The sequence below is a fragment of the Cuculus canorus genome, chromosome 20 (assembly GCF_017976375.1).
Source record: "Cuculus canorus isolate bCucCan1 chromosome 20, bCucCan1.pri, whole genome shotgun sequence".
NCBI classification, from domain to species: Eukaryota; Metazoa; Chordata; class Aves; order Cuculiformes; family Cuculidae; genus Cuculus; species Cuculus canorus.
Genome location: NC_071420.1, coordinates 10477503 through 10498473, shown reverse-complemented (window position 1 = coordinate 10498473; position 20971 = coordinate 10477503). Strand labels below are relative to the sequence as shown.

The 20971-nt window shown below is 46.6% G+C and overlaps 1 protein-coding gene across 2 annotated transcripts in view; it reads left to right on the top strand.

Annotated features, from left to right (window-relative positions):
• The window catches only part of CALN1 (calneuron 1), a 136528-nt gene that overhangs the window by 46466 nt on the left and 69091 nt on the right, over positions 1–20971 (top strand). For both annotated transcript variants that reach the window (XM_054085346.1, XM_054085345.1), the window contains exon 3: positions 8924–9067. In XM_054085346.1, coding sequence (XP_053941321.1) covers positions 8924–9067 — 144 coding nt within the window. The remainder of the gene's footprint in view (positions 1–8923; positions 9068–20971) is intronic.

The window sequence follows — 20971 nt, the reverse complement described above, 5'->3', positions numbered from 1 at the left end:
AGGACATTATTCTAAGTGGCGGGTACTGACGTTTGAATATGGGGCAGTAAATTTCCAACAGAGAGTGCTCAAAGTCTAATTAAGCCACCTGCACAAAGTCTAGCGGAAAAGCTAAAATGATGGGAGAAGTTATATCTCCTATGTAGTTACTGCCAGGCAAGGCTGCAGACTGTAACTCTCATTTTGGTAAGACATGTGTGAAGGCTGTTCTAGCAGTAAATCAGTACCGAATGCAAATTACAGATATTGAAAAAAAACCCCCAAAGATGGGCAGCCATTATCTCTCGAACATTAATGTAAGTTGACCCTAAGCAATCTTGAATTGAATAACTCTCGTTCTCTGAGATGCTCCAGGGTAGAATCTTAAGTTCATTTCTTATTTATGTCAGGCAAATGTTTCACTTCTGATGATGAATTGACTATTGATGTCAATAAACTAAATCAGTAGCTCCCAGATATTACAGGTTTATGTCTAGGCAGCTTAAAAAAAAAATGTTATGTGGTTAAATAATTCTCTACATGGCTCAATGGGTCCCAGGAGAATTCCTCCTCTGCATGAGGTTCTTTGAAGTGGTGTTGTGTCATGGGAGCAAAAATGGTTTGTGCCTGCTGTATGTTGAGGATGAGGGAAGGATGAAGATTATTTCCTAATGAACTAGTGGAAGAGGAGATTGAGGTTTTGTTGGAAAACAGTGGAAATCTGTTCTCTCTTTATTCACCTTTTTGGTAGCACGTTTTTTACATTGTGAACAGAAGTTTTACTATGCATCTTATGAATTTATCTGCTTTCATGGTGGTGATCTTTCATTGTTAGGTGTTACTTCGCCCTTCTCCCTTCTTTATCCCTTATTTCTCCCTCCTTCCTCCCTTCTTTCTCCCTTCCTTCTCCCTTCCTTCTCCCTTCTTTCTCCCTTTCCTCTTTTTTCCTCTTCTTTTTCCTCTCCCTCTCCTTTTCCTTTTCCATCAAGCATGAGTAAAGAATTTTTACTCTACTTTGGACATCCATTCCTATGACACTCCCAGAAACCTTTCCACCTTAGTAACAGTCCCATCACAGAGACCAGAGCTGGAGAGGGCCAACCAGTGCACAAGGACAGAAGTGGCTTTCACCAGCAGTGTGCAGTTGGCTGAGCCACTGCTGTCTGGAGATAAACAGGTGTGGGCCTCTTGGGCTGTTTGTAAGGCATTTTCCAGCAGCTCAACAATCCATGCTGGGAAAAGAACAGAAGAAGCGCAAGAGGAGACTTTGCAGGTCTTGTAGAACTCTCTGAATTTACGTATTTTGCATCAATCTCTGTGTTTGGGGGTCCATAGCCCTCTCCTCTCTCTTAGCTGCAGAGTTTTGTGCATGGAACAAGTCAAAAGAAGGGTGTCTCCTGATGGTTGCATTGAATACCTTGTGCCAGGAGACCAAAATGCCCTCTGGAAATGGCATGAGGTGCAGTGCTGGCTCCACACCCATCTCCTGCAGAATGACAGTGATATGCAGTGGTCTTACACAGAATTCTGAGACCTTTAAAAAGATGCTTTCCATCCAATGTATAGAAATGAGACGTTTGCTTCTGCAGCCAACACCCAATGTTGCTATTTATAATGACTTGTTTGATTGCGGATGCTCAAAGAAAGACCCGTGTTATGAACCATTTGGTTCAGAGACTGGAACCACAGAGCCAAGGATGCAGCAATATATCAGGAGGACCAGAGATCTGAACAAAGTTTTCAAACGGGGATTGACAGATAATGGACCTCAGTACATGAACCTTCATGTAAGAATTAATATAAAATCACCTTGGATTTATGCTGACTGCTGCAGTGTACGTTAATACACTTGGAGTAAAAATTTTCTTAGCGTGCAGAGGAGTAGAGATATGGGCTGGAAGAGGTCCCTGAATCTGGTTCCTACTGCTAGGGGTGACCTGGTCACAGAAACCAAAGCTGCCCAGAATGGCTGAAGCTCATTTTGAAATGCTGCAGTTGTTGCTCACCTCTGAAACTTTCTTCTAACTGTGAAGCTAAATATACTTCTAGCCCTTTGTTCTTAGACCAATATTACTCTTCTGCTCTTCAGCTTTTCTCTGTCCCTGCGATGTCCCCTCCATCTCCCTGCCCTCCTCCGTGCATTGCAGGTGCAAATCAAAGCAACTCCATGAGCAAGCCCTGCTCTTCTCTAGCAGCCTGGAGATTTGCATCCTCTCCAACGTCCTCCTCACTTCTTTCATTCTGAGTTCATTCCTTACCACTCGGGGCCTGTACCTTTCTCATGCTCTGGAAACTTGATTATTCTGCATCATGTAATGGTGAGGGCCACAGCACAGCGTCTCCAACCCCAAGCATCCTTTTGTTGGTGTTGGGAGGAGCCAAAGGAGAATGCCTCTTGTCTCCTGGATTAAATTCTGGCCATGGTAGTGAAATATATGGGGAAGAGTGGAAGTTGTTATCTTGTCCATATTCTCCTGACAGCTGGCTTTCAGCACGGCGCTTCCCCACTGGCTCCATGCGATGCTGCAGGGCTCGTGCAACCACACGCCGCTCAGCACGCGCCGCCCGCGGAAGGGCTGCAGACACATTTACAGAGCAGCCTTGTGCAAAGGCGTTTGACTGCTGCTGTCCACACCAGCCTGCCCTTGGAGGAAATATCCTCAAGTATTCCCCATCCAGCCCCTGTTCCTTTGCACTAAAAGCTTCCATTTAAAGGAGTGTCTAATAGCAGCAGATAGCCTTTATGTTGTGCATTTATATGGTAATGGGGTGTTCCCGCAGGTTACTTGGCAAGTGTTGAATGTGTTTGGGAACATAACCACAGGAAATGTCATTTCCACAAATTATTTTTTCCTGGGGAATAAAAAAAAAAAAAAAAAACATCTGCCAAATTATGTATGAAAAAGTCCCTCTAAGGAAAAACAAGATGAGGCACTTAGTTTTGAGGCAGACCTTTCTGAGCCGAGATACTTTGTCAAGTTGACTAGCACCGGTTTGCTTTACTCAATCAACTTAAGTGTCTCTATGCAAGCCACCGTGGCCTCTATTAAAGCTGGGTGTTGATGCCCCTTTTCCAGCTGTGTGTTTTTGGTGATGCTGACAGGACTTGGTGCCCGGGGCTCATCGAGAGGAGTTCAGGTTCCCTGGCTCTTTCAGGTAGATATGGCTCCAGCTGCAGTGCAAGAGTTTGATCTGGGGGTGCTGAACTCTTTTGCTACGACTGAGAATAGCCAAGTAAAATATTTTGATGCTTTCAATTGGAATATGTCGGGGGGAAGGGGGGGCTGGGGGTGGTGTTTCCATTAGATGAAAAATGTAGTTATTTTGACACTGTTACAATTTGCAGCAAAAAATTCAGCATAAGAATAGCAGATGGAGGGATGGAAATTTCCATTTTTTTTTTTAACAGACATAGTAGTTACGAGATTCACTTAACAGTTCACTCAAGGACGTGTTGTTTGCAGCTTTTAGATCGTTCAGTTTATACTTTGGTGCCCAAACCTGCAATTAAGTGAATGAGATGACTTGCAAGAATTTGGGTGGTTGTATTTCTTCTCTCATCATACTAATGAATATAACCGTATAGGACCCTGATTGTAATTACGGTGCGTGTAGGGTGTGGTAGTTACGGTGTAATTACACAATTTATTGTGGTAGTATTTGTACCCCAGTGAAATAACCTGAAACCATCTGCAGTGCCCCGGGGGAGCTCATGGACACCGACGGCTCAGGCTGAATTTATTTCCTGGAGAAACATGATTCGTTCTCGTTGAGGAAGCAAAACAAGAAATAATGATGGTTGCCTCTAGTTACCAGTCAGGGGAAAATCGTCTGTAAATAAATCTGCTAGTGAACTTGGAGAAGAGATGAGCTGGGGAAAGGAGCACAAGGTCAGGCCTGGGGCAGCAGTGGACACAGAGAAAAGTTTTGATTTTGCCCCTCTGCTCCTCACTTGTGAGACCTCATCTGGAATACTGTGTCCAGTTCTGGAATGCTCAATATAAGAAGGAGATGGAGCTGTTGGAACGGGTCCAGAGGAGGCTACAAAGATGATCAGAGGGCTGGAGCACCTTCCCTAAGAGGACGGGCTGAGAGAGTTGGGGTTGTTCAGCCTGGAGAAGAGAAGGCTCAGAGGAGATCTTATAGTGACCTTCCAGTACCTGAAGGGGCTACAGAAAAGCTGGAGAGGGGCTGTTCATAAAGGCTTGTGGGGATAGGACGAGGGGGAATGGGTATAAAGTGGAGAGGGGCAGATTTATACTGGACATGAGGAAGAATTTCTTCACCATGAGAGTGGTGAGACACTGGCCCATGTTGTCCAGGGAAGCTGTGGCTGCCCCATCCCTGGAGGGGTTCCAGGCCAGGTTGGATGGGCCTTGGGCAGCCTGAGCCAGTGGGATGTCCCTGCCCATGGCAGGGGGGCTGGAACTGGATGGGCTTTAAGGTCCCTTCCAACCCAAACTGTTCTGTGATTTGATGATTCTATGACTTGAGTGGGTGGATATTGTCTTTAGATGTTTCTGGGTATAGATGGAGAGCATTAACAACTTTACAGACTGGACATCAGGTCCGACTCTGACGGTGGTCTTACTTTGCACCCTTCAGAAGGGTCATAAAGAAAACCCAGCCTTTTCTCTGGTTCTTTCTTTTCTCTTCTTTTTCTTTCTTTTTTTCTTTCATTTCTTTCTTTTCTTTCTTTCTTTCTTTCTTTCTTTCTTTCTTTCTTTCTTTCTTTCTTTCTTTCTTTCTTTCTTTCTTTCTCTCTTTCTCTCTTTCTTTCTTTCTCTCTTTCTTTCTTTCTCTCTTTCTCTCTGTCTTTCTTTCTTTCCTTTCTTTCCTTTCTTTCTTTCTTTCCTTTCTTCTTTCCAGAAGAGTGTAGGGGGGAACTGGATGGCCACATGCTCAGAAAGGTGCAGCTGTTAAATGTGAGGAAAGAGAGGGAATGAATTCAAAGCAAGCCCTCCCCGTGCAGCTTTAGAATGCTCAACTAACTCTGAGAAATGGGTGTTGTGCTGCGCTCTCAGCTCCCGTGGAATACAAATCCTCATCTGGGTAAAATCACTGAACTAAACTTTCCTGAGAAATGTGCCTTCAAACCCAGCTCACCCTCCCGCCTCGGGACAGCTGGCTCTCAGGTGAGGGCCCTTCTGCTTCAAAATCTTAGCCTATTCACACAGCGCTCCTTCGTTCTTGCTGGACTTCTTGTCCTGTCAGCTCTTAAGAGCCTCATATTATTTAGGATTTTAATTAATGTTGTGTCTACTCTCTCTGAGACCAACAAAGGTGTTAGGATGGGGTTGGAGGCTGAACTCTCCTCTCGTTCACTTGAATGCTGTTCAGCATTAGGCATCATCTATGGTTCATCTGATGGAGTCTCTTTGCAGCAGCATTGCTTACTGGTACCGTTTGAATTAATTCTGAGAGTGAAATGGTTTAATGCTGCTGATAGTCACAATGCCTGCGCGTATTTTTATGTTGAAATCAGCTTGTACAGAGCAGCAGCATCGCTGTTCCCAAGGGCTGGAGAAACTGAGGCACGGAGAAGAGCACTCAGGTCTAGCCTGGGCTCCTTTAGAAGTCACATTCCCTGAGGTTTAGGCCAGTGCCATCATAGTATGTAGTATATAACAGTATATATTAGAGTACTTTAATACGTATTATAGTATCTTTATCACCTTCCTATATTTGAGAATCAAAGAAGATACTATTCAGTGGAAAGGGGAATAAATATTACTGTTGGCTAACACCCCAGGGAAGGTGTAATCTGAATATATGTGCTCAGTTTGATGGGAAGGGCTGCTGCCAGCCAGGCTGGGCAAAGGCAGAGGCAGCTGCTGGGGCACCATCACGTCAACACCAGTTCTCCCTTGTATCTTTGTCTTCCTTCTAAAGACAAATCAGACTTCTGCTTTTCTTGACCAGGATAAAGCACCTCTACGCAGAGCAGCTTCCAGCCAAAGTGGAAGAGGTCTCAAAGTTTCTCCCAAACCGTGGCAATGTCTTTGTAGAGAGATTTACTCCATGGACCACATCTGCTCCCAGTTATGAGCCACTGAGCATCAGTTGCCATGGCGACTTCTTTGGGAAAGTCATATGGGGAAAGTGCTGTTGTATTTTTAGCTGGATAATGAAATTTAACCGCTGGAAATGAAGGTGAGGACCAGCCAGAGTGCCACAGGTTCCTGAACTGCTGTTTGGGACCGGCTCTTCAGCAGTACCAGTGCAGAGAGCTGGTGGGGCTGCATTTCGGGAGGATGCTCAGCCGTGTGGCTCACACCTTGGGTCATGTGCAGGACAACACCTGCAAATACGTTGGACGAGAAGGAATCACTACAAAGAAAAGCTGAGAAGGAGGTGGTGTTACATGTAAAGATAAAGAGGAGGCACTGGCTGAGGTCATAACTGCTTCGTGTACAGTGTGTTCAACCTATAAATAACTCTTCAAATATACCTCTGAACAAGTGATATTTATAGAGTGATGAGTGAAAAAAAAGCTCCACTTGGTTTCAGGAGTTGATGTGTGAAAGATGTTTCAGACTTGGTCAAAAGTTCAGGTTTCTGAGAGGTATGGAATAGAGCCCCAAATGTGTGGGGTTTTCTCCTCTGATCGAGGCTCAAAGGTTGCAGTGCTTAAACACTCCTTCAGAAATCAGTGTATCTGGAAAGGATACTCAGTAGATGTTGGCATTCAGATATCCTACAGTGGAGCTTCTGCACACACGTAATTTATTCATGTAATTTGGATCAGTCTAACTCACGTGTAAACTTTTCTGAAGGTAGACTCATATTTTATTTTCTAAAATACTTTCTCAGCTCCTCGCAATATTTTTAGTTCTTTCATCTTCAGCTGTCAAGAGTTTATTTTAAAATTAATTGATTTCAATGTAATATTTACTGCACTTTAGCTTTCGGCACAGCATATGAAAATAGATTTCACTACAGCTGGCAATGTCTAATGGGATTCGTTCCTACTCCAAAGGCTCTTTGCATTATGTACCAATACTTCCAACTGAGCCTGCTTTGAACAGCCTCAGCATCTTTTCATATCACCGAGCTTACACCAGCTTGGGCTGGCAGGGAGACAAGGTGAAGCCTTCAAGTTTAAAGAAGCCACAGCTGATGCAGAGCTAAACCCGAAATGTAGATATTACGAATCTGACCCAATATTCACTTGGATTAATAGCATCTTTCCTTTTTGCACCAGTGGGCTTTCTGACTGGGTTAAAAATTGGTCTTATCTCATTATAATGACCACGTTTGTGATGGAGATAAAGCAGACGGTCACAGAGATGCGCTGGCCCTGGCACGTCACCAGGTTATTACACAGGGCACAAAGCAGCACATGGGAATTGGAGCAAACCCTGCCAACACACTGGTGGTGCTGAGCTTTGATGGGAGGTGATCAAGAAGCAGCCTTGGAATTGTAAAGCTTTAAATAACCTGTTAGCAAAGATGTCCCTGAAATTATTTCCCAGTGGGTTATGATGCTCCCAACTTTTTCCAAAGGAAAAGCTTAGCTCCACTGTGGGATCTGGTGCCTCCCTTATGCCTGGGAGCAGAGGGGGAGAGGGAGCTGATGTACCGGGAGTCCACAGCAAGACCAAGAATATTTTCTCCTCTAAGGCTTAATGCCTAACGATCCAGGGTTGGACAAACGTTTCCAAGCTGATCTGTTTCATGATAGAGAATAGAGTAGTTTTTAATTAGTTAGAGGCTTTCCCCCCCAAAAAAAATTGCTGAATTCTCCCTCCCACCTCTCCAATGAAAGTCTTTCATGTGAAGATTAAGCTCCTCTGAACACGTTACAGGGGGCCCCAGCCTGCTGGTTTCCAATATATTCTCATTCCCACAGGAGATACGATAAAGCATCCTGTGTTTTCCTCTCCACAACACGGTGCAAAGACTGTTTAACCAAAACTAAGAAATCTGCCCCTCTTTCCCCACCTCCAACCAAATCCTCTCAAGTAAAGAGGCTCCCAGCTGGCTGAAATGGGAAGGTTTCTCTGTTTCACATTTGCAGCGGTTGGATCTGGGGAATTCGGTGGTGGGGCTTCAAGCTGAGAGGTCTGAGCTGTCAAGGTGGTGGATGTGTGGGGGTCCTTCGGTGTGATGCACGAGTGGAGAGAAGCTATTAAGGGCTGGAGCGAATTAAAAAGCAAAACAAAGTCAGATGTCAGAAGCTGAGCCAGGCTGAGGAAGACTGATGGAAGTGATTCCTTTCATGCCGTCGGCGTTTTTATTGATCTGAGGGTGTTTATTGCTGTAAAACAGTTATAAATCGGGGAAAAACTATGAAGAGGAACGAGACATGGAAATTGCCTGGGTGTGGTTTAAAATAGGTCCATCCGCATTTATCGCACAAGGGATAATGGGTACATCCAGGCTTTGGCTGCAGAGTTCCATAGCCCGCGGGGCAGAGTTGGCACCCAACTATTCCTGTTCACACAGTTTTGTTGGAGAAAATCAGAGCTTGATCTGCCTGTGTGACGTAAAGTAAATCTGCCTCGCAGATGTGCTCAGGGGCGTGAAGAAAGGCTGCTGGAGGAGTCCCTGGGGCTGGGGTTTGCTGTGCAGCTGTATCAGGGAGGCTTTACTGTAGCTCACCCACAGTAATCCAGGGCAGATGCTGAAGGAAGAAACGGAATTCAATGTGTTATGAATAAATCATTTTGCACATAATATTTAGCACAGAAAATAGGCAGCATGAGTGTGGATGCTGTTGTATTTATCTGTCTGCATGCAGAGGCAGGCATGCATGAGTGCACACCTACACATACATGTGTGTTTGAACTTATAATGATTACACCAACTTGAAATGATCAAATATGCATCATTAACACTAGAAAAGGCAATATATACTGCTTCTGTGTCCCATGTGTTCAGATGCATTGACCAGAGAGTCCTCCACCATAATAACTCCTCTCTTTTTCCTTCTCCTTTACAGAAATCCGTGAGGCTTTCCGGGTGCTGGACAGGGATGGGAATGGCTTTATATCCAAGCAGGAGCTGGGCATGGCAATGCGTTCCTTGGGGTACATGCCCAGTGAGGTGGAGCTGGCGATTATCATGCAACGCCTTGACATGGATGGTAAGTCCTTGCTGTTGGATGTTGCTGGTGGAGGAGGGCTTTCCCAGTGCGTTGCAGCCCATGTTTTTGGATCAGAGTTTATGGTCACCAAGGAAAGACTGGGAAGGAAACCACAAAATGTTGCCTTTCACCACAGCAAGAAAAGGGCAGATAGCCATGAGCTACTGGCTTCCCATGGATAAACTTGCCTCTCAGACAACCCATGCAAGGGAGACGGAGCACGTATTATTCAACCGACTGACACACTTGGGTGAAAACAGACCAACTCTTGCAAACTTTCTGTGCAAAGTTGCAAATGGTCCTTTAAAAGGCTGTTGTAACCTTTTGTTTCTGGGCAGCATCTGGCCCAGTGATGCTTACTGGACACCCACCCAAGCAGAGCTGCCCGGTCCTGCAGCCTCGCTGCTCCTTGCAAGTAAAAGATGCTGTGGATGAGAGATTTGCTGTGTCACAATAAAGTGTTGATAGTTTTTGAAAGAGAAGTTTAGAAGGGTGGAATGATTTTGAGCAAAGTCCTGCTGTGAGAGCTCATCACACAATTACTAAGAGGTAATAAAAGAAACAGAACCCACCATTAACTGGAAGAGAGAAATGCAGCATCAGGATGCTGGAGCCAGGGGGGACTTTTTAACTGCTGCAAAGCTACAATCAGAGCTGATCGCAACGAGCAGACTGTCTTTAAAATGTCCTTGGTCAGAGCAGGAAGGGAGACTTCCCTGATGCCTGAAATGTGCAGGGAATCTGGGATGTGGATCCAACCTTCTCCCTCCCTTGTGCAGGAGGCTGCAGCAGGGTGGAAACGCTAGGTAAAGTTAGATGAAACAATGCCAAACCAGAGTGCTGCGATGCTACCCTGCTCTGAATGGGGATGCTGGGCAAGCCAATGCGATGCCAGCATCTTTGGGAAGACTGCTGAGGGCAGAGCCCTTGGGAGATGGTGGCAGTGGGAGTGAAGCTCTCCAACCTCCGTGGGGATATCTGAGTTGAATGCCTCCACGAGATGCACAGCAGTACAACTGTATTCATCAGGTCAGGGGAGGCAGGGAAGAGGCTGTCAGCCTGCTTGAGGGTGTTCAGCATCTCCCCTAGCACAAGGAGACAAAGTAATGCAAAACCTGGTGGAGAGAGAAGATCAGTCGTTGAAATGATCTCATTCGTAAAAGGAAAGAAAAAAGAGCCATGTCTTTTGAAAGCATTCTCTCCAAAAATTACTGTTTGCACCTTGTTATGTTCTGCTGGCTGTTTTTTGTTAAGGTTTTGCAAAGACCAGACTCGGCACGGTGCCAATTCATGGGGTCTTTTACTGAATCTCGTTGCTTTTTTGGAAAAAGAGTGTTGTGGACTTGGCTTCCAGTTTTGATTCATCTCCAGTTATTCCCTGACTCTCGCAGACTTGAGACTTTGGCACTCTTTAGTATACACTCCTAGTGTGCAGGGACCTGTAATCAGAGAGGTGGAGTTAAAATGTAGAGTAATGGGCTGCAGATGGAAGGTGTTAAATTCCTATCTGAGACCTTTCAGAAAGCTTGGTGTGTTTTCTGCAGAGATGGGAGATGATCCTCCATCTCTTCCAGCTCAACAGATCCAACATCTCCGAAGATAGAGTCTGGTTGTACTGAGTGGTTTTATTATTTTTATTGTCTCAACTGCCCATTGTTGCAGTATTTTAAGCAGGAGGGGTTGGGGCTGGACACAAGTCTGTGCTGTGTGAAGGTGTAATGGGACATACGTTGAAAAAAGACAGGGTAATAGGAAATTCCTTAGGTTTTGAGCAAGTAGGGGAATATTACGTGAAAGATATACTTTGCCTGCAACTTGAATTAATACTACATAGTTTGAATTAACATTATATGGCTTATGGCTACTTTTCCTCCAATGGACTGTTTCCATTTTTTTCTGGGATTTAAATTGAAATGTGTAGTGAGCACCAGCTGTAGTTTCCTCCTTCTTCCCCTCCTTTGCATGGGCATCATTTGGTAGCAAGTCTTGAACCCAGTGAGCTCCCAGGGATGCTAGTTGTGCTCTACACTCCCAGGGACAACCTTATTCTCCTTTCTATTTAATCCTCTTGAGGGCTGCTGAATTTTTCCAAGGCTTTGGCTCAGCATCAGGTGGATGGGAAGCTCAGCTGGATGAAAGGTCGCATCCAAGGAGGAGTCCCCTATGGTCGGGAAAAGCCAAGGGGGAGGCAGTAATCCTCCCGTGCATCCCCCAGCACCTGACATGAATTACAATGTGACGGCAGGTAGCGTAGCCAGACATCCGTTTCTCCATACAAGGCTGCTGCCAGTGTCTATTAATAATGAGGTAATACAATTGGCAGTGGTTTATATTTAATCTGAACCGGCCTGAACAGACCTAGTGCAAACATACGGTTTTCATCAGGAATTACCTTGGGAGCGCGTTCACATTGCAGGATGGCAGACCCGTTGTATCTGCCGGGGCTTATTTAACTGCTGGGCTTCAAATAATGAGCAGCCAGCGCCAGTCTGAATTTGGTTTTCATTGCAAACCCTGTTTTCTGTAGGGATGAGGAGCGAAGTTCAACACTGGTCTAGGTCAGGCTGAGGAGCATTTGCGCTGTGGGAGCAGGATTTCTCCCTTGGCTGGACAACACGTGTTGGAAGAGGAGCGCATGCAATGTATACTGGAGTGGTTTTGTGGCAAAGCATAAATTAATATGAGAAGGGCATTTCACACCTCTGTGCCACCTTCTGCCACAAAAGATCTCACTGAGCTTGGTAAATAACACAGGGATCAACTCCAGACGTGCCCAAGGACAGTTGCTTCTGGCGCTGTAGCGTGCAGCTGTTCAGTAACGCACGGTGAGCCTCCAAATCAGAGTAGAAATGAAGGTACATTTCATAGTTCATTGCGTTCAAAGGTAAAATGGAGTTAGTTAGAAAACGCTGCTTGATCTTAAGTGAAAATAGCAATTGCACAGCTCGGCTTTTGGCCAGGAACTCTTCACATGTGTCGTGTCACTTGTGGTTCTTGAGTGCTACGATCAGCCTAACTTCCCAGGTGATGTGCCAGCAGCCCTGGCTCTGACCGGGTGAAGTGAGTGCAATGGGTGGGTTTGCCCACAGTGAATATCATGGGGTGAAGCTGAGGATGTCTAAGAACTTCCAAATGTCCTCTAGGACTCAGAGGAAGGGGCTCCTGCCTGCTGGGATAATGGGGTCACCAGTTGTCCCATGCCATGAAGCCCATGGCACACAGAAAGGCTTGGGTTACTTATCCTCTGGGCTTTGGTGCCATAATGTGACAAAGCTGTCACAGGGCTGGGGAGGAGGGAGGGAAGTTTAGCCATGAAATGGTAAGGTGGAACTCCAGGATGAGTTGGAGCTTCTAAACAGAACAAGATATATTTTCCAGTGCGCAGGCAAGTGTAAACTCACAGCAAATCCTACATTAAGGAGCATCAAAAGCAGCTCCCTGTCCCCGGAGCTCGCTGTCAAATATTCTGAAGAGGTTTACTGAACAGTTGCACACCAACTTGGCTTTTTTTTTTTTTCCCCTGACAGCTGAGGTGAATTTGGGCCACAGAGGCAGGGGATCATGGAATAGTTAGAGTTGGAAGGGACCTTAAAGGTCATCCACCTCCACGCCCCTGCCATGGGCAGGGACATCCCACTGGCTCAGGCTGCCCAAGGCCCATCCAACCTGGCCTGGAACACCTCCAGGGATGGGGCAGCCACAACTTCCCTGGGCAACCTGGGCCAGGGCCTCTCCACTCTCATAGTGAAGAAATTCTTCCTAATGTCCAGTATAAATCTGCCCCTCTCCAGTTTGTACCCGTTCCCCTCGTCCTGTCCCCACAAGCCTTTATGAACAGCCCCTCTCCAGCTTTCCTGTAGCCCCTTAAAGTGCTGGAAGGTCACTATAAGATCTCCTTGGAGCCTTCTCTTCTCCAGGCTGAACAACCCCAACTCTCTCAGCCTGTCCTCGTAGGGAAGGTGCTCCAGCCCTGCGATCATCTTTGTAGCCTCCTCTGGACCTGTTCCAACAGCTCCATCTCCTTCTTACATTGAGGATTCCAGAACTGGACATGGTATTCCAGATGAGGTCTCCCAAGAGAGGAATAGAGGGGCAGAATCCCCTCCCTCCCTGGTGGCCACGCTGCTTTGGATGCAGCCCAGGACACAGTTGGTTTCTGGGCTGTGAGCGCACGTTGCCGGCTCATGTTGAGCTTCTCGTCCCCAGCACCCCAAGTCCTTCTCTGCAGGCCTGCTCTCAATCACATCATCCCCCATCGTGTACCAAAAACGGGGATTGCCCCAACCCAGGTGCAGGACCTTGCACTTGGCCTTGTTTAACCTCATGAGGTTCTCACACCCCACTTCTCCAGTCTGTCCAGGTCCCTCTGGATGACATCCCATCATTCTGGTGTGGCAACTACACCACTCAGCTTGGTGAAGATGTTTCATTCCTGTGCTGTGGCAGGGTATGAGTGAGGGACGCTGATGGGAAGCAGTCGGCCTTGGCTGTCCTTGTCCTGAGGATGTCACATCCCTGCCAAGGACCACACTACATTTGCCCTCTGAGCACAGCTTTGCTGAATGCAGGGATTTCCAGTGAATATTTAATTCTTACCAATCCTCACTGGAGGAAGCGGGCATCAGAGAACGAGTATCCACTGCATTTGCTATAAATGCTTTTTTCATCTTTTCTTCCACCTCTCTTTGCTGTTCTGCAAGACGCACTTCATCCAGGTGAAGAGGAGGGGTAAATATTATAGTTGGCATAAAAAAATGAATTACGGAGAAAAACGAGAGTATACTTGGAGTGTTTCAAGCTCCCAAGAGAAATCTTATAAATCATCAGAAACATTTTTTTATGAACTGCTGGAGATGCTGTGGCATTGCTGTGATGTGGAGATGAAAGTACCAGAACAAAAGAGAAGGCAAAGGGTTTTTCGTTGCAGAAATGCCTCTTCTGGGGAAGGAAGGTGAGGAATGGTGGTTCCATCACTCAGAGCACCCGGACCTACCTATTTCAGTCCACCCAAAGTTTCAAACTACCACCTCACATAAATAAGGTGTGCTCGAAAATAATGTAATTGCTTTCACCAGAACAAAAGAAAAGGCAAAGGGTTTTTCTGTGCAGAAATGCCTCTTTTGGGGAAGGAAGGTGAGGAATGGTAGTTCCATCACTCGGAGCACGGGATTCACATTAAGCCACTGCTTTGCTTACATCTTGGTAGAAGCGGTGCATGACTGTGTGCTGGTAGGTTGTTCAGTACTGCTGGGCATCTATCCAGTGTGCTGTGCCTTAGAGGGACACATTGTTTGCTTTTGGTCTGGATATAGAGGTCAAATTTTACCATGGTTTATACCCTTGATTTGCTTTATCCTTAGACATAATTAGGTATTGCATGAATGTAAACATTGCAGACTATGAGAGACGCATACATTTCTGTCTGCAATCTGGAGAATGACCTGAAATGTTCTGCCAGTATGTGGAAAATAAAATATTTTATATATTTATGTGCTGGAAAAGAAATTATTTGTAAATTCTTCCAATTGGCAGTAATGTTAGCAAAAATGCAGAGAAATGGCACATTAAATGTGTTGCCTTATCTGGGATGTCTACTCTTTAGGCATACTTTCGCAATAAAATAGATGAATGTGTGACTTAAGTGTCAAACTCTTTCGTTACAACATAAGACACTTTTATCTGAGGAATAAAATAAGCACTGAGTGTACTAATTAGAGGAGCAGCTGGTTTCAGTACCCTGGAAAAATAACTTCAGGCTAAGACAAGATGGAAAAAATTCCCTGTGTGTCAAATTGTTTATTATAGTACAAATAGGAAATAGTTTGATCGAGCAAAAGACGAGCTGGTTTCATCAGCGTACAAGCGAGCTACCTGTTACCTTTTATCACGTTGTGTGACGCGTCGGCAATAGCAGTGAAAATTCAGCTAGGACATCCTTATGAGCAATGAAAAAGAGGGGAAAGAAATCCCAGTTTAAAATCCTGTGTATTCTCAAGCTGCTTTGCAGTGGCTCTTCATAGAGAAGAGAAGAGAAGAGAAGAGAAGAGAAGAGAAGAGAAGAGAAGAGAAGAGAAGAGAAGAGAAGAGAAGAGAAGAGAAGAGAAGAGGAGAGAAGAGGAGAGAAGAGAAGAGGAGAGAAGAGGAGAGGAGAGGAGAGGAGAGGAGAGGAGAGGAGAGGAGAGGAGAGGAGAGGAGAGGAGAGGAGAGGAGAGGAGAGGAGAGGAGAGGAGAGGAGAGGAGAGGAGAGGAGAGGAGAGGAGAGGAGAGGAGAGGAGAAGAGAAGAGAAGAGAAGAGAAGAGAAGAGAAGAGAAGAGAAGAGAAGAGAAGAGAAGAGAAGAGAAGAGGAATGAAAAAAACTAGTTAGCTGCAATGGTTGCAGTGGGCTTTGCATTTTTATTGTCCTCTTATGCTTTGCCTGCAGAAGTTGTACTCCTTTACCCTCGTGCACACTCACGTGGGCTGTGATTCCCTCTGGAAAGGGAATAAAGCGCAGCAACATAAGTGGCTGGCATCAAGAGGTGGTGGCAGCACACTGTCTCCCTAAAAGTCAGTTCTCCGAGCTGTTGTACTGCTGTTGGATCGGGGTTTGTACCCAGACATTGCTTTGGTTTGCTTCCCCATGCAAGGAAAGGGAGATCAAATTTGGATGCTCTGCTATGTTGGAGCTGTGACACAGGGACGGGAACAACCGAAGGGCCTGGACTGGGAGGTCTGTAGAAAGAATATATTTCTCTTCTAAAAAAGGAGTGCCGAGCTTTCACCTTGGCCTGCAGAAGGCAAGTTCCTTGCTCTTGGACGTTGCGTGACCAAATGTTTGCTTCTGTTGGGAAGACCAGCTCGCACTACCCTCTGTGGGACAATGGGGACATTCACAATCTTTAAATGTTTCATCATAGGGTGGTTTGGGTTGGGAGGCACCTTAAAGCTCATCCAGTTCCAACCCCCCACCTCCCACTGGGTCAGGGGCTCCAAGCCCCATCCAACCTGGCCTGGAACACCTCCAGGGATGGGGCAGCCACCACTGCTCTGGGCAACCTGGGCCAGGGCCTCCCCACCCTCACAGGAAAAAACTTCTTCCCAATATCTCATCTCAATCTCCCCTCTTTCAGCTTAAAACCTTTCCCCTTCATCCTCTCCCTGCACTCCCTGATCAAGAGCCCCTCCCCAGCTTTCCTTTAAGTGCTGGAAGGCTGCTCTAAGGTCTCCCCAGACCTCCTATCTCTTTCTTTTGTCTCTTCTTCTCTCATCTCTTCTTCTTTTCTCCTTGTGTGTCCGCATTTCAACATGAAGCTGTGTTAGCAGGCCCAGGCTGCTGGAGGTCGACCAGAAGCAGTTCCTGTGTTTAAAATGCAGAATTAATAGGAAAAGCATGGGCAAGTTGTTGCAGACTTTGGGTTTGTCTTCTGTACTCGCAGGCCGCTTATTTTTATATGTGAGAAATGATCAGTGTGGTTGTCCTTTGCAGTGTGTTGCTGAGCTGAGAAACCCGGTCGGCGAGTTGGATTTGATGCGACTTGTCTTTGTTTATAGAGGCCACTTTCTTCGTGTCTGCTCTGATTTGTAAAGTGGAGATTATCATATTATATGTTCTCGCTGCAAAGAATGAAGAGTAATTACTGTTGCTGGTGAAGGTAGTTAGATTTGCAGCTCAGCACTGGGAACAGAGTCGTAAGTAATATCTGCTTCTCTCTTTGATACAGTGCCTGGATGGCTCAGTGCAGCCGTGTTGAATGGGCAGGACAAGAGGAATATACTGACTTGCAATTCCTTCCATGAAACCTGTCCACCTTGTGTTCCGATGGGGCGGAGTTCTCTGCCGAGCACAGCGTGCTCCCTGTGATCTGTCTCATGCAGGCATGCCTTGGAATTTATTTGCATCCTTGTTTAATTTTATTTATCCCTTAAAATGCAATATTACTTGCGTTAGGATTTTGGCTTCACAGAAGGTGTGTGCTGCAGGGATTGCGCGTATTCCTCTGTTTTGGTGAGCTTGTGACTTGCTGTTCATCTCAAAGTTGTGCCGAGCTGTCTGGTCACTGCTGTGATGCACACAGAGCTCTCCCGCTATTCTCGGAGCCCGGGGAGCAAAAATAATTAAAATCCTGAATAGCTGGGATGGGATTTTGCTCCTCTCAATCCGTTCAATAAAGGGATCAAACGGTTACAAGGTACGTGACACAAGAGTTCTGCAAAGACCTGCAAAATGAGCCCCGTTGGTTTTATGTGCCAGGTGCCTTTGCACAGGAGAGAGGGGATGCGGGCGCGGGTTGGAGGGGACGGCGGGGGCTCGCAGTGGCCGTGCTGGAGGCACGTCATGCTCAGCATGCTCTGCAGTGCTTTTCCCTGCAGGGCAGCTGGTCACAGGGGCGGTAGTTGGGGCATCCTGTGGCTTCCCAGGGCTGGCGTGAAGCTGGCACACTGCTTGGCGGGTGGCTGATGTGTTGGGTTTTTTTTTACTGCAGTCACTGTTTTGGTTGGACTTTTCTTCTAGCCGAGCACTAAGAGCATCCTGCTCGCTTCAGTGCTGGTGGTGGAACACGGGGCGCGTCACACCTGGCCCCACAGAGGCAGAGCCCCCAGCCTTCTCCAATCACTGTCTCACAGGTCAGCTCCTGGACAGGCTCCTCTTGGGCAAACATGGGGAGTTAATAGATTATTATTTTTTTTCTAACGTGGAAGCAAACAAGTCCCCTGCAGCCGTTTCCTCTTCGCTGCAAGATGAGCCAACAGGCTGTCAAAATGAGTAACTCTCAAGGTCTTTTTCTCAGTGTCTTGATGGATGTACACCCGGCTTTGTCTTTCTGGGCTCCATTTGAGCCTTTCAGACCCCATGGAAATTTCCTCCTCCGGGAACATATGTCTGTACAATTTGCTCATCTTTAATGTGCAGTTGTCATTGCACCAGAGCAGCCAGCTCCACATAGTCAGTACTAAAACTGCGGCGCATGGACGTGTCCCTTAAGGGCAGAGTGGGCTCCAGTGGAGTCGTTTCTCCCCTTCTTTTGGCTCCAGTACAGTTTTTCGCTCAAAACCCCCAGTCATTAAAGCTTTTGAATGTATGGCAGAGCTGGTGAACAATAAAAGAGTCCCTGATGGATGTGTCCTCCATCCCAAGGAGGATTGCATCCCAAGGAGCAAGAGAAATGGGAAATTGTGTTTTTTCACGTGTATGCCTTGTTGGGAAGTATCAGAGACCCTCTGGGGCAGAAATCTGCCAAGGGAAGGCCAACAGGATTCTTTGGAAGTGGGAGATGTGCATTGTAGTTTTTCTCCATCCTGGAAACTGGTTGCGCACCCCATGCCAGTGGGAGCAGGATGGGTCTAGCACCCAGCTTTGCTGGCAGCCTCATTTCTGGTAACCTTTAAGAAGATGATACTCTGTGCCTCAGTTTCCCCACTGCAAAATGTCTGTGTTGGCACAGCAGCAGAGCTTTATTTGCTCTTTTCAGCCAATTTAATGAATGCCTAGAATTAAGACTGTTTTCAAAGTTGTAAGTTTTACGAAAGACTTTCCCTGGTTCTGGTTGAAGTAATGGATTGAGGCTGTAATTAGGCAGATAGTCTCTGGGTCGTGCTGGGGAAAGGGTCAAGCTGGTGATCGGGCTGTTCTCTCTCTGAAACTGAAAAACTCATCTGGGAAATATCCCATGGCTGGAGATTTTCTCTGCACATCCTCTGCATCATTTCAAGGCACAGCAGCAACAGCCTTCCCCAGACTGCATTGTTACTGCACAGGTTGCTTTACGGGCGCAAACAATGACACAGACCGGGACAGAGAGTCACTGCAGCTAGCTATTAAGAGAATAAAAATAAACAGGAGTGTTGTGTGCGCCTGGGACCCAAGCTGTAAAAGACTAGCTCATTAACTTTAAATATATCACCTAGCTGCACTCTAGAGGTCAAACTTGAGGGGGAAAAAAAAAAAGTGTGAATACTTATGAGTCTACACACAGCAGATCCTCATCTCCCTTTAAATGTGTGTCTCATCTCAGTGCCACGACAAGAAACTTTTAAGGAGGAGGGAGGACCTGATTATCCTAAGACTGGCCAGGGAAAAGAGTCATTTAAGGAAGCAATCGGGCCGGATTATGCAGGCTGCCAGTTTAATGCATAAGGCTCTGAAAGCCAGGTGTAAGTCTCTGTTCTGCCCTTGGCTACAGGCGATGCAATCCATGCACGTTTTCCCCCTCTCTCTTTCTCTCTCTCTCCAGCTCTGTCTTTCTCCAGCCCAATGAATATTTAATTATGTCCTCCAAGGGAGCTGCTCCAGCTGGGGACTTTTGGACAGACAACAGTCGACTGGAGGCTGAGGGTCGGGGCTCTCCCATGGGATGGAGGGTGAGATAGGTTCATGCTTGCCGCTCCTGTGAGCATTTAATTCTTTCTTCAAAGCAGGAGAGCTCTGACAGGAGAGTTTGCAAGAGCCCATGTGCAGGCTGCTGCCACCTGGGACGTGGAGATTTGTCGTGCTGGCTCAGTCTGATGCCTCTTTCTTCTTCCAGGTCTCAGACAATCTGGGGATGGTGTGCTGCACTGCCCCACTGGGCTCTCCTTGCCTGGCACATCCAGCCTGGGCAAACTACTGCTGATGGAAGATCCTGTGGGATCGGGACAAATGTACCAGGAGAAAGGCAGGATCAGGTTCAGGTTGTACGAGCGTAGCTTGGCTTGGTGTAAGAGTGCAGCTGGGGGTATTTTGTGCTGCAGTTGCCTTCTCTGCTACCCTGACGAGGTGACTGCAGAGCTCTGCCCTCAAGCATTTGCATGTTTCCCACTAAACATCCTCCAGCAAATACAACCTTCCTTTCTTCCTTTCCTTAAATGCAAGGGGCCTGAGAGGAGGCAAACCCCTTGGGCTGGCTGAAATCCCATGAGATTGGAGAGAGGGTTATGATTGTCTGTGCTCAGCGCTGATGCACAGTGAAGCACAGCATGTCCAGCAACAGAGAATCATAGCACCTTGAAACCTTTTTGGCCTGGGAATCTGGAAGCATCATCCCAATATGAATGAATTGGGTTTGCAAGCAAGTAGCTTAGGACAGTAAATCCCCCTTCAAAAGTTCTGGAGGCTTCTTTGGCTCCCCCCGACATATATGTTCAACCCAGAGTATGCCCCCTGGGAGTGCAGTGGTAGTTTTACAGATTCCTCTATATGTTAAGTCATCAGTGCTTTTCCTATTTCCACATCCCATTGGTTTATTTAGAAGAGCTAATGGCCATTCGAAGGTCCAGACATCCCTCCCTTGGGGCTGTCACATCCAAAGTAAATTTCCTTGAGTTACAGTGTCTGGGAGAGCTGGAAAAAAGCTTGGTTTCCCACTCCATAGCTACTGCTCCATTGTTTTTGGTGAGCTTGGCATAAGTGGATGTTGACTATGATGCAGGGCTCAATGTTTCCCTGCTTGTAGCTCTGTGGAGCTTTGTAGTGGCACCCAAACTGAGCTCACAGCATGGGAAACATTGATGCTGGGGCTCTTCAAACTGAAATTATCTGCAGTGAGTGAAGAGTGTGCGGTGTGACTTTGGCAGCTCCAGGACCTTGTGGTCATGGAGCACTGAAAAGGTTCCCAGAGGATGCTATGCACCTTCAGGCGTCCCCTTTTCAAGATGCAGCGGTTAGCCAGGTTCACGTGATTGCTCCTAGGATTGTTACAGTCCATCTAGTTGCTGTTCCTTTTTATTATCACATTCACTTGGTTTTTGACAGAACTGAGCCTGTGTCTTGCAGAGAGCAAACCTTTGTGGGTATCTGGAAGCACTTAGCACCCAGCTGGTGCTAACAGGCCAGGAATGATAAGCAGAGCTGATTTGTCTCTGATGACGTGGCCAGCGATGCTCTGAGTCATAGTTGTAGTCACACAAGGTTCAGCCACATGATTGCTAACCCCTCTCTTACTCTTTGC